At 32.2% G+C, this 11,366-nt stretch overlaps 1 protein-coding gene across 3 annotated transcripts; it reads right to left on the bottom strand.

Annotated features, from left to right (window-relative positions):
* Window positions 1-4,113: 4,113 nt before the first annotated feature.
* Window positions 4,114-9,384, bottom strand: LOC137825391 (putative beta-glucosidase 41). 3 transcript variants are annotated; one of them, XR_011083303.1, is made up of 13 exons: window positions 8,658-9,264; window positions 8,381-8,480; window positions 8,213-8,271; window positions 7,270-7,345; window positions 7,125-7,196; window positions 6,952-7,039; window positions 6,625-6,880; window positions 5,909-6,021; window positions 5,586-5,809; window positions 5,435-5,466; window positions 5,106-5,208; window positions 4,700-4,822; window positions 4,114-4,605 (listed from the first exon to the last, which is right to left on the bottom strand). XR_011083303.1 is itself a non-coding variant. In XM_068631073.1 (13 exons), the coding sequence occupies exons 1-13, from the start codon at window positions 8,784-8,786 to the stop codon at window positions 4,410-4,412; spliced, it is 1,524 nt and encodes a 507-aa protein (XP_068487174.1). In that variant the 5' UTR covers window positions 8,787-9,384; the 3' UTR covers window positions 4,114-4,409. The 3 variants fall into 3 exon arrangements, 2 of the variants coding, with proteins under 2 accessions (XP_068487174.1, XP_068487167.1); XM_068631073.1 differs by having other exon boundaries at window positions 4,700-4,808; window positions 8,381-8,447; window positions 8,658-9,384; XM_068631066.1 differs by having other exon boundaries at window positions 4,700-4,808; window positions 8,658-9,267.
* Between the last annotated feature and the right edge of the window lie 1,982 nt (window positions 9,385-11,366).

The following is an 11,366-nucleotide window of genomic DNA, read 5'->3' as shown; positions in this document are numbered from 1 at the left end:
AAAGATCCATGACATGGAAAGCTAGCATCTAATTGGGAAGATCCTTTCAAGGTACTGGAAAATTTGCAAAATGGAGCCTACAGATTAGAGACTTTGGAAGAAAAAGTGATACCAAGAACCTGGAATGCAAGCCATTTGAAGTTTTATTTTAGTTAAGGCAGAAGGTGTAAAAAGAAGACTTTGATGTACATATTTGTCGTTTAATGAAGAAGAAGCAACATTGAATGATAGAAATCATCTCATTTACTTTCATTTTTCGGTCATGGATGATTTCATTCCAGGTGAAACCCAACCGAAAAAATTCTTTGGTCTTGGAAGATTTCATCATAATTGAAACCCTGCCAAAGAAAACAAATAAAAAAAAAACAATTCGGGCTTGGATGCTTTCACTCTAAGTGAAAACCCTCCCGATATCACGTATAGTGAAGTGCAAAGCAAAAAACTCTTAAATATTTTGCATATTTAAAACATAAAATCATAAGGTCCAGCCAAACATTGGCATTATGAAACCAAGAAAGGTGATTAATAATTGTCTACCTCAAAACCGAAAGGTCCAAGTTAACAAAGCGATTAATAGTTTTATACCTTCAAAACCGAAAAGTCCAAGTTAACAAAGCGATTAATAGTTTTATACCTTCAAAACCGAAAAGTCCAAGTTAACAAAGCGATTAATAGTTTTATACCTTCAAAACTGAAAGGTCCAAGTTAACAAAGCGATTAATAGTTTTATGCCTTCAAAACCGAAAGGTCCAAGTTAACAAGAGATTAATAGTTTTATGCCTTCAAAACCGCAAGGTCCAGAGCAACAATTTCATCATTCCAAACCGAAAGGTAGTTAATAATTACTTCAAAACCGAAATATTCAGATTGCGAAGTGCTCAATAATTTTACTTAAAAATCGAAAAATCCAAGTTGCAAAGTGGTCAATAATTTTATTTTTCAGAACCGAAAAGTCTAATTAAAGATATATCAAACCAGCTATTTTCCAAAGAATATAATCTATAGTTCTCATGTTTGTTATATTAGATTCATTAAACTAATATATATTTTAAGCATACTAAACCGAGAGGTCTCATTTTTTGCATAGTAGAAAGCAAAAACCGAGGGTCTTATCAAAAAATCGAAAGGTTTTAATACAAAACCGAGAGGTCTTAAAGCAAAACCGAGAGGTCTAACCAAACATTGGCGTATCAGTATCAAGTCCAAAAGTTCAAACCTATAAAAATAGTGAAAATTGATCTCTAACTAGAAAAACCGAGAACTTTAAATAGAAAGTTCAAAAAACTGTTTACGGTTCAACCTCAAAAACCGAAAGGTTCAGGTTATAAGATGATTAATAATTTTATGCTTTAACAATCCAAAGGTCTAATTGAAGATGTATTAAATCAACTCTTTTCCAAAGAATAGTGTAGATCTCGTTTTCACTACGAAGTCGAATGTTATCTTCATCAATCTTCAGGTTCTCGACCTTTAACTCAGAGATATGCTTTACAAGATTTTCTTTTTCTATCTCTTGTTGATTTTTCTGCATCTTCACTTCTTCTAGTTACAAAGTTAACGAGCTCATTTTCTCATTAGTCTCGGCAAGTTCACTCTTCAACTTTTCAAACTAAGCAAGAGACACACAATTTCCATTCTTCGCTTTCATCATCTTCCCAATCAAAAGGGTTCTACTCGAGAGCTCGATAATAGAATCAGCCAGAGATGCATCATCAGTGGCTTTCAACATATTATAAGATGATTCACTAAAAGAGGTTTGAACGAACTTCGCATATTTTGTTGAAGCACCAAAAATTGTTTCAGGAAGAGGTTCAGTTGAACCACCTTCAGCGTGACGATGGCGCCGAGAAGAAGAGTGAGATCTCTTACTACTTTTATCTCGTTTATTAGACTTCTTCGAAGGACCAGCAACATGAGCATCATTTGTAGGTTCAACTGCTTCAACGTGTGGAACAGGTTCTATAGTCTCCACTTCCACCACAGGATTGACCACGTTCTCGCGACGAGGGGTTACATCGCCTGCTTTGTTGAGAAGTCTTGTGAAATAAGATCAAGCTTTCGGATTGGTGCTCGCCATCAAAGCTGAAAATCAATAAAAAAATTTAGCAAAGTTAAAAATCTCATCCTATAAAGCGAGAAAATGTGAAACAACCACATACCAATAAGATCTTCTCGGGGTCTTGATGAAGTGTACAATTGTAGCAAGGCGCGAGTGGGAATCCGGTATGAGAGGTGACTAAAAACTTCAATAACATGACGATCGGCAACATCAATTGAGTGAAAAGACATTGAGTTAAACTTCAAAGGATCTTTCGTCCAATATAGAGGAAACTTTGGAGAATCTCCATTAAAAAAATACTCTCTTCCTTCTAGCTCTATTAGAATTTTGAAAAATCCTCCCTTAAAATCCTTATATGAAGAGGTAAAAGGTTTAAGAAAACAAATATCGGGTTTACTAATAAGGGACAACCAACCTGGTCGTTTACCAGGCCGAGAGCTATAATAGTACAAGAAAGATGTGGGCTAGGAGAAAGTGATAATAATTTACATAAAATACTAAAAGCTTGCATTAACGCCCAATCATTGGGTAGGAGCAATATTAAGAAAATTAAGAACGCCCATTTGAAAATTGTTCAAAGGCAATCGAATACGAAGGTCTCTAAAAAAACAAGCATAAAAATAAAAAAAATCATAGTTATCACCCTCTCGGCCATGGCAAACGTTATCGACATTCCCAACACGCCGAAAAGAAATTATATCATTCTCAATATCAGAATAATAAATCTGAGAATGGGAAAGGAAACTACGAAGTTCACTAGCAGAACGGTACCGAGAAAAGAACTCTCGGACCTTAGGATTAATCCACTGATAACCTGGACGTAGATTTTTCGGAGGCATAATTCTTTCGAATGTTGGAGGAGCGTCAACAGTAGGAGCTCCATTCGAATCCTTCATACACGAAGGAGTAGCCAAAGAAGACTTTGATTCAAGATGCTCTTCTTCTCAAACCACTCAGCCAGTAGATTCACCACCCGCGCTTGAAAAACCACTCAAATCATCAGTAGCAGAAGAAGAACTCGAAATAGACATATTACCTTTAAAGACACAAATGAAGCTTGAAAATGAACTCACTTTCAGAAAGCAACAAAACTCACATAAAACTATGATAGGTTGAGTGAGAAACCTATTTATAACCCAAAATAAACCCTAGAACCTGAAACGTTACAACAACTTGAAACCGTTCAAAAATATATCATCTAACGGTTAAAACAACAAATTCACGTCAAATCACTTAGTCTGAACAAAATAAATCACGGGAAACGAGGCATTTAATATCAAATCAAATCACATTTCAAAACTATTATATTATATTCAGACATAAATACTTTTCTTAAAACTTAAATAAAAAATTTTATGTCTCGGGGGCAGTGTACTGGTAGGCTAAAACCGAGAGGTTAAGCCGAGAGTTAGATACAATACATAACTGAGAGGTTATGCATAAAAGAATAAAACAAAATATAAATATTATTATAATAAGGCCCAATTAAATAAAAGCCTGCATTAGGGGGTGCGTAAATGATAAAACGGTGTAGAAAGAATGTCCAAAGTAAAAGCATAAGCCCATTAAGGAAATTGTATAAATAGGAGGTCAACATAAGCGCCAGGTAAGAGTGATTTTCGTTTGATGAACATAAATCTATTTTCTGACTTTGGCATCGGAACGCCTTGCAGGTACACCCCCCATCTGTGTGAAGGAGAAGTCGAGAGCACCCAACTTGAGGAGAAGCCGAGAGCATCCAACCCTAGTTGAAGCTGAGAACATCCAGTCCTAGTTGAAACCGAGAAAGTCCAGCCCAAGAAAAAACCAAGAGAGTCCGACCCAAGATTGGAAGATTTGTACAAAAGTTAATCTTGTCAACCTGATTCTAGTGTTCTTGGTCCTTGTTGTAAGAACAAATTCAAATCATACATTTAAATTTAAATGTCTAAAAAAATTTAAATTCAATATATTTGAATGTCTAAAAATTTATAGAGTTTCCTTTCTAAACAAAGTAAAAAGAAACTTTAGCAGACACAAATCTTTTTTTATAGGAATAGATTGAAGAAAAGAAAGAAAGAAAAGTCCACCTGTTTAGTTTATTCATCTTTGAATCAATTAGCAACATATTCTATTAACTTGATATAATCACAGGTTCACTTCATTGAACCAATACCTTCAATCAAGGAATCAATATTTGTTTTCTACTCACCAGATGACATGAATCTTAAAAATAGGAAGTTCAACACCTAGTCATCACTTGATTGTTTGCTGCATTAACATTTTTCAATCCTTTGCATGCGATTTTCATTCATTAATTTCCTAAGAACTTTACAACTACAAAATGCTTTTCATGTATCATGATAACAATTCAAATTTCACTACTCCTTTCTGTCTCTATTCTGAGTATGTTTTTGAACCATTTCACAGAATCTTTTGGTATCCTAGTAAGATTATTCTTGAAATCCACATAGTAGAGTCCAAACCGTACAGTGTATCCCATGTTCCACTCCCAGTTGTCAAGCAATGACCATACAAAGTAACCTCGTACATTGCAATCATCTTCCCTGTATTGAATTCATATCATGTCAGAATTAAGATGACTAACACAATAATGTTATAAACCCATAAGCAGGAACTCAAGAACTTCCAATAGTTTACCTTATAGCAGCAGATAGGTTTGAGAGATAGTCTCCATGGTATCTTATCCTCTTGTCATCTTTTAAGGCCTTCTGTAAGGTCATAAAGGGTTGGCTTGGGTCATCCATTCCTGCCATCACAAATCTAATGGATGTAAACAAATTTATGATTATTGATGCCATCACAAATTACATTATCTAAAGTGAAACTCCCAAAATAAAATCTGGTGAAAATCAAACACACCATTACTTCTTTTTCTTTTTTTCTATTGATTTTTACTCCAACTTTAGAAGGAAATTCCGATCTCTTTGTGTTTCATTTTGTTTTATCAATTCAGTGATTCATTTTGTTATATCTTTTTTTTTTCATCTGTCTAGAACTATATAGTTTGGATAGTTTACCAACCATAAAACCACTGAGTACTCACCATTCTCTGTTATAATTACTGGTGTGTCCCCATATTTGTCTTTCACATGTTTTACCAACTTTCGGATACCCCAAGGGACAATGTGCAACCAACTTGAAGCTGCCTGAAAAAAGAGACTTACTGATTTAGCATGAAGTGTACTGAGCAAAAGCACATTGTAGCCTGAGACTATATTTGGATTCATAGTAAGGAATAGAATGAAATGGAGTAAAGTAAAATAGAATAGACTTAAATGAAGAAAAAAAATTGTGAATATCATTCCATTCAACTGTCATATTTTAGTTCATTTTATCTTTTTCCAATAACTAAACACTGCATTCTGAGCATACCTTTTCTCCAATTGCAGCTCCTCTTCGGTATGCTATAGGATTAAGAACAAGAGCAAATATCAGAAACTTCCAATGAACTTCAGTTATGCTTGTTTTATGCAAAGAAGAGTTTAAAAAATGGGATCACAATTAGCATTAATAGCTTAATTACCTGTTGTAATAACAGCAGCATCAGAAACAGCATCTTGCATAACCAGTTTATGAATCCTAGTCCTATCGTTACGAGTATATACTGAGGTGTAATGATTTATGCCAATAAAATCCAAAGATCCCACAAGAAACTTTGAGTTTGCATAAGAAATCTCTGGTAATCTCTCACCTACAAGTTTCTTCATTGAGAGAGGGTATTTTCCAAAGAAAAGTGGATCTAGGAACCTGATACACATTGGTGTTTGTGGAAGATAAGTTCTTAGTTGTTTTCACTAAGCTCCATAATATTTTTTTTGATAATCATTATGCTACACAAAAGGTTACCATCCAAGTGAGAAGTCCATAGCTCTTAATGCTGCATCTTTGTCTTCATCAAGTTCTGTTATTGGTTCATACCAAATAACATCTAGTGCTATTCCTATTTGACCACCTTGTTCCTGAATTCTCCATCCAAATGAAAATAAATAAATTATTATTGACATTTTTAGCTTTTCTCTAGACTCTTTAATGATAATATTATCAAGTAAACATGCACAATGAGATATGTAATGTAAATCTCACTCATACTTAGTAGGAAAGATTGCACTTCTCTCTAATGATGTTATATTACATAATCTCATCTCTCCTTTGATTTTAAAATAACCATTCATATCTATTATATTTTTAATAAAATAATATTTATTCTCTAATTTTTAAATAAACATGTATATTCTCATATTCTAATAAATGATATTCTCTTTTATATACTTTCAATAAAATGATATCTATTTTTCTTATCTTATTTAAAAACATCATATTAACTAAAAAACTTAAATAAAAAATATAAAATTAAAAGTTAAAATATAAAAATACATCTTTGATTTTACTCATCTTGCAAAATATAATTTTGTAAAGCTAGCTATTAAAGTGAAAGTTTTGTAAAATGAAGGACTATAATGAAACTAACTTACAGTCTGAAGAAACTGAGAAGAGTTTTAGTTTATTTTTTGAAAACAAATATATATTTTGTATGACTACTGTGAGAAGGATCTGTTTGGAACCTTGAAATGTAGTTGGTAGCTTCTGTATGCAGCAGCATGAGATAAGAGAATGTTATGAGCAACAATGTATGGCTCAGTGGATGATTTTCCCTTCTTGCATAGAAGACGACCTAACAGGGAACATCTTCCTGGTGCTTGAATCCCTAAATCATAACCATGGAGTGCAAAGTTATGAGGCTCATTGAAGGTAATCCAGTGCTTAACTCTGTCTCCAAAAGCTTTGAAGCATGTATATGCATAATGCTCAAAATCTTTTCTGTAAGCAAATAGAGGTGAATGTGAAATTCAACTACACATTTCAAAACATCAAAACACCTAATTTCTTACATGATTTGTGTGCTTAACCATCCTTCATATTCATCTTCAAGCATTTGTGGAAGATCCCAATGATATAGTGTAACAAAAGGCTGGATTCCTGATTGGAAGAAAGAGCTAAAACTTCTATGTTATTTTCCTTTATATGTTTGAAGATCAAATTCCCAAATGAATTATTGAGTAACCTTTTTCAAGCAAAGCATCAATGAGGCTGTTGTAATATGTTATTCCCTCTTTATTGGGTTCCCCTGTTCCATCTGTTCACAAATTTAGTTAGCATTTGGACCAAACTACACAAAAACTAAATGGTTTTGAAAAAACATAACTCACTTGGGAAAATTCTCGTCCACGATATGGAAAATCTGTAAGAATCCATTCCCAAATCCTTCATCAAGTTTACATCATTCTGTATGCAATGGAACTCATCAATGTGAAACTTTCTTTCCACTCATTCGAAATTATCAGAGAGAAGAAAAAAGCAACAGTTGAATTTACTAACTAATAAAAGTCTATAATTTATCAAAAACTGTAAGTAAACTTAATCTTCAGAAGTAAAATCTTGGGTTTAAATATTTTTAAATAGAAAGAAAAATAAAGTTGAAAGTAGAAGTTCTTGTAAAGATTAATAATGGATAAAGAGGTGGGGAATGTTCTTTACCAATAACATGATATAAACAAATAAAAGTCTATACTTTTTTTATATTATCAATAAATTTAACAAAGTTAAAAGAAAACCAAAAAAAAAAGAAACGAAGTCACATCAGCATATAAATAACAGATTTATAAAAGGATTAACATAGTAGTGGTGCGTTATAATAATAATGTATTATAATATAGTAAAAAGATCTCTTGCAACACTTTACACGCTTTGGAACTTTATGTCATGTGCTACTTTTACGCTGATTTTTTATTCCTCGAGGTTGGTGAAACGTTGTCATCTTCATAAGCTTGGCGGTGATCCTTCCAATTCTTTACCATTTTCACAATATTCTATTTTAGCCATTTTATAATAGGAAAATGTTACTTTTATATTTTACAATGAAAAACATCAATATGTAATTATGATGTAAGATAATATACTCTTAAAATTGTTTTATTTCTTTAAACAAGATTCAAATTTTAACAGAAAATGATTTTTTTAAGTTATAATACAGAATTATCAACATATTACCACTCAAATGAACCACATGCATGAAGATGAAGAGGGTAGAGAAAGAAAATTGAAGCAATTAATGTGAGTAGAGTGAAGTTGAAGTGTGTCTTCTTAGTTCACCTGAAATCTGTGGTATTGATCGACTGCCATGTCTGCATTACTGAAATCCACAATTCTCCCTACCATTGTAATCAACAAGAAATCAGAAACTTCAACTTCAAACCTTCCTTTGATTCATTTTTATTTTGATGTGTTTGTATTTTCTACAGTTCCAATTTTCATCACTACCTGGAATCCTTGAGAAAGTATCCCATATGCTATCTCCTTTGTTTCCTTCATCAGCAGCTCCCTCAAACTGTGACATACAACAGTTACCTTCTTTGTTAGACTGTCATTCAATCAGAATTTGTTTGAGCTTCAATTCATCAACTCTCATGCAATAAAACTTTGTATTGAGGTTATTGAGATGAAACTAGAGTTGAAAAACGATAAAAAAATGTAAATGTTTGTATGACTTTGTCTAAGTTCTGTTAGTTGACTAATAGAAGGAAAACTGAATGCATACCTGGTGAGCTGAAGAAGCAGTTCCAAAAATAAACCCCTTTGGAAAATCTGCTCTGCTTATTGATTCTGCTTTCACAAGGAGTTGGACTGTTGTGAGGAAAAGAGTTAGAGAAAAAACAATAACCCTCATGATGGTTGTTGATGCTGAAAAGTTTTCTCTACTTGGATAGTGAATCTTCTGTGGTTAGAGTCTAAAATCCTTTGGTTATATTTATATACAGAAAAAAAATGTAGCTGTTTTTTGTAAGGGTGAAGGTTGTGGCAGAAGAAGAAATAGACTAAAGAGTTTCCTCAGAAACAGGAACATGTGAGCTATGATTAATTCCCAAATTTTTGTTCTTGGTGTCAACTTCTCTGAGGGACCATGCTCATGAATCAGACACAGGTTAACTCCAAGTGAATTGGGATGTCATCGGTGGCATGGAGTGTTTAATTAGCAAGAGATTTTTCTATATTCTTCTTTTAGCAAAACTGTGTTTTGTGTGTGGAGATGAAAAAGGGTGTCTTCAAATGTTGATGAGGAAACTTGAACCTGAGGGAACGATGCAGTGTGCGTGAATAACAGGTTAAAGTTGCGGGGAAGAGATTATTACTTGTGTTGTTTTCTTAATACCACACTCAATGTCCTTTCCCTTTTTATACTTCTCCGTTTCTTCAGTATCTTTTATGTTATTGGTGAGTGGGTAAGTGTGTTTCAACCAGACACTGAATTAGGCCATAATTATCTTAATTCGTTTTCTTGTGGTTAAGTTCCTCTTGTGTGTCTCTCTAATCCACTTCTCTTCACGCAATTATATAAAATTTGAGAAACAACTCCAAAAATTTATTCTAACACCTTAGTACTACGTGGTCTTAGTGGTTCATAATTTTATATTATGTACAAGTAAATAAATTTTAAATTTAATTTAGTATTATAAAACGAATTTATAAAAATGAGATTTATATATATATGTATATATTATAAAATATGTTTTTATTTTTAATCATTGTGAAATATTTAGTAGACTCTCCTCATGTCAAAACTATCGTATGTAAAATTATATCATAAGTGATTTGAATAAAACCGATAATAACTGATTTGAATAAAACCGATAGTTAAGTGATTTGATAAGTTTAGAATATATTCTAAATGCTTTGATATCATTTAAAAAAAATATCTTAAATCTAATTTTATTTTACAAAATTAATTTATAAACTAAGATTTAAGTTTACTTTATTATAAAATATTCATATACAGTATAATGGAATCTCCAACAAGTTGAATAATGAATTAAACATCTCTGTCACACTTTATGGTATTTATGTCTTAGAATTTTCAATCATATATGGTTCGGAAAAAAGTAATGGTTTTTGGACATTCCACCGTTTTTATATGCACATTCTGTATGCTTCAGTAAAACTCGCCAATTTTTTATATTTCTTTTCCTGTTATATTACATTCCTTATTGTAATTATACCTTCATTTTTTTTATTTCTTTCTATTTGTTGGAATTAAATATGTTATTAGGTGTTTACGACAACAGAGTGGTATAAAAAGAGACAAACCATTGAACATTTTAATTGTTAAAATTTAAATATATGCATATACTATTTTCATTTACAAAAATGAAAACAACACTTTGGCCTACTTAATTTGTAGGTTTTTCAAGTGAGTTGGAATTGAAATTAAAAAACAAATATTGTAAAAGAGGATTGATGCATTGACACATATTCTAGTCAATTAGATAAACAACACAATTGTGATGAAGAGACCAATTACAATTACGTGGCAGACTGAGACAAATCACACCGTTTAATTTATTTAAACTTTACTCAAATAAATTATTACAAAATTTCTTACCAAATAAAAGTTTTTTTTATTAACAATAAAAAATAAAATAAATATAACCACTATAAGAATGATCCAATCCTTATACATAAACTTAATCATAACTTCTCTCAATAGATTTACTCACATGTTTGTTTATACATAACTTTTTTATCTAACTTAGAGGAAAACACATGAGGCAAACAATCATACAACCTAAATGGATACATCATGAGATCATCCTCATACAAATCAACGGATCTATGCACCAATCAGAAAAAAAAGGTGCAGACTGTGACTTAGTTGTAATCTATGATCAAATCTTTAATTGAATCAAAGCAAAAGCTTCCAGTACATCTATTATTTCTTCTTTAAAGATTACTTTGTTTTTATAATTCCAAATCGTTGATTACTGTAATCCAAGTTACTCTCAAACCTCATTCACCGAAATAGGTGCATTGTTCATCTTAAATTGAAAAAATTTTGACAATGGGACGTTGGGAAACATGCTCTGCACGCCAAGTCATGCACCACAATGATTCCACAATAACCTAACAACTCTGCACTCAAAAAATAAATAGATACTAATCTTCTTTTCGACTTAAGAAAGACTACATCTAGAACTTACAAGTATAATTCCGCGCTTTTCCAAATTAGTCGTGGGTGACCTCACCAAATAAAAATAGTACCTTACTGATACCAAACAAATTCGTAAATTAATACTACACCATCCATAATAATACTAAGTTTTATCATCTTTCCATATAATAGATTGGGGTGTATGGAAAAGGGAAGCAGAATGGAAGGTTGCAGGTCTAATAGAAGGTTGCAGGTCTATTTCGTACACCTCTGCTGTTATAAGAATTATGTTTCTTTTTTGCTTCATAATGGGTCCTGTATGTT

Source organism: Phaseolus vulgaris, chromosome 11 (genome assembly GCF_000499845.2).
Source record: "Phaseolus vulgaris cultivar G19833 chromosome 11, P. vulgaris v2.0, whole genome shotgun sequence".
In the NCBI taxonomy this organism is placed as follows: Eukaryota; Viridiplantae; Streptophyta; class Magnoliopsida; order Fabales; family Fabaceae; genus Phaseolus; species Phaseolus vulgaris.
This window is presented reverse-complemented; position numbering and strand designations above follow the sequence as displayed.

Excerpts from the sequence above, each read along its gene's own strand:
- LOC137825391 (XM_068631066.1), bottom strand. The coding sequence starts at position 8,786 with ATGAGGGTTATTGTTTTTTCTCTAACTCTTTTCCTCACAACAGTCCAA. Across the intron at positions 6,022-6,624 it reads GCTACCAACTACATTTCAAG|GAACAAGGTGGTCAAATAGG; the intron begins GTTCCAAACAGA and ends TGGAGAATTCAG. Across the intron at positions 5,467-5,585 it reads TGCTGCTGTTATTACAACAG|CATACCGAAGAGGAGCTGCA; the intron begins GTAATTAAGCTA and ends TTAATCCTATAG.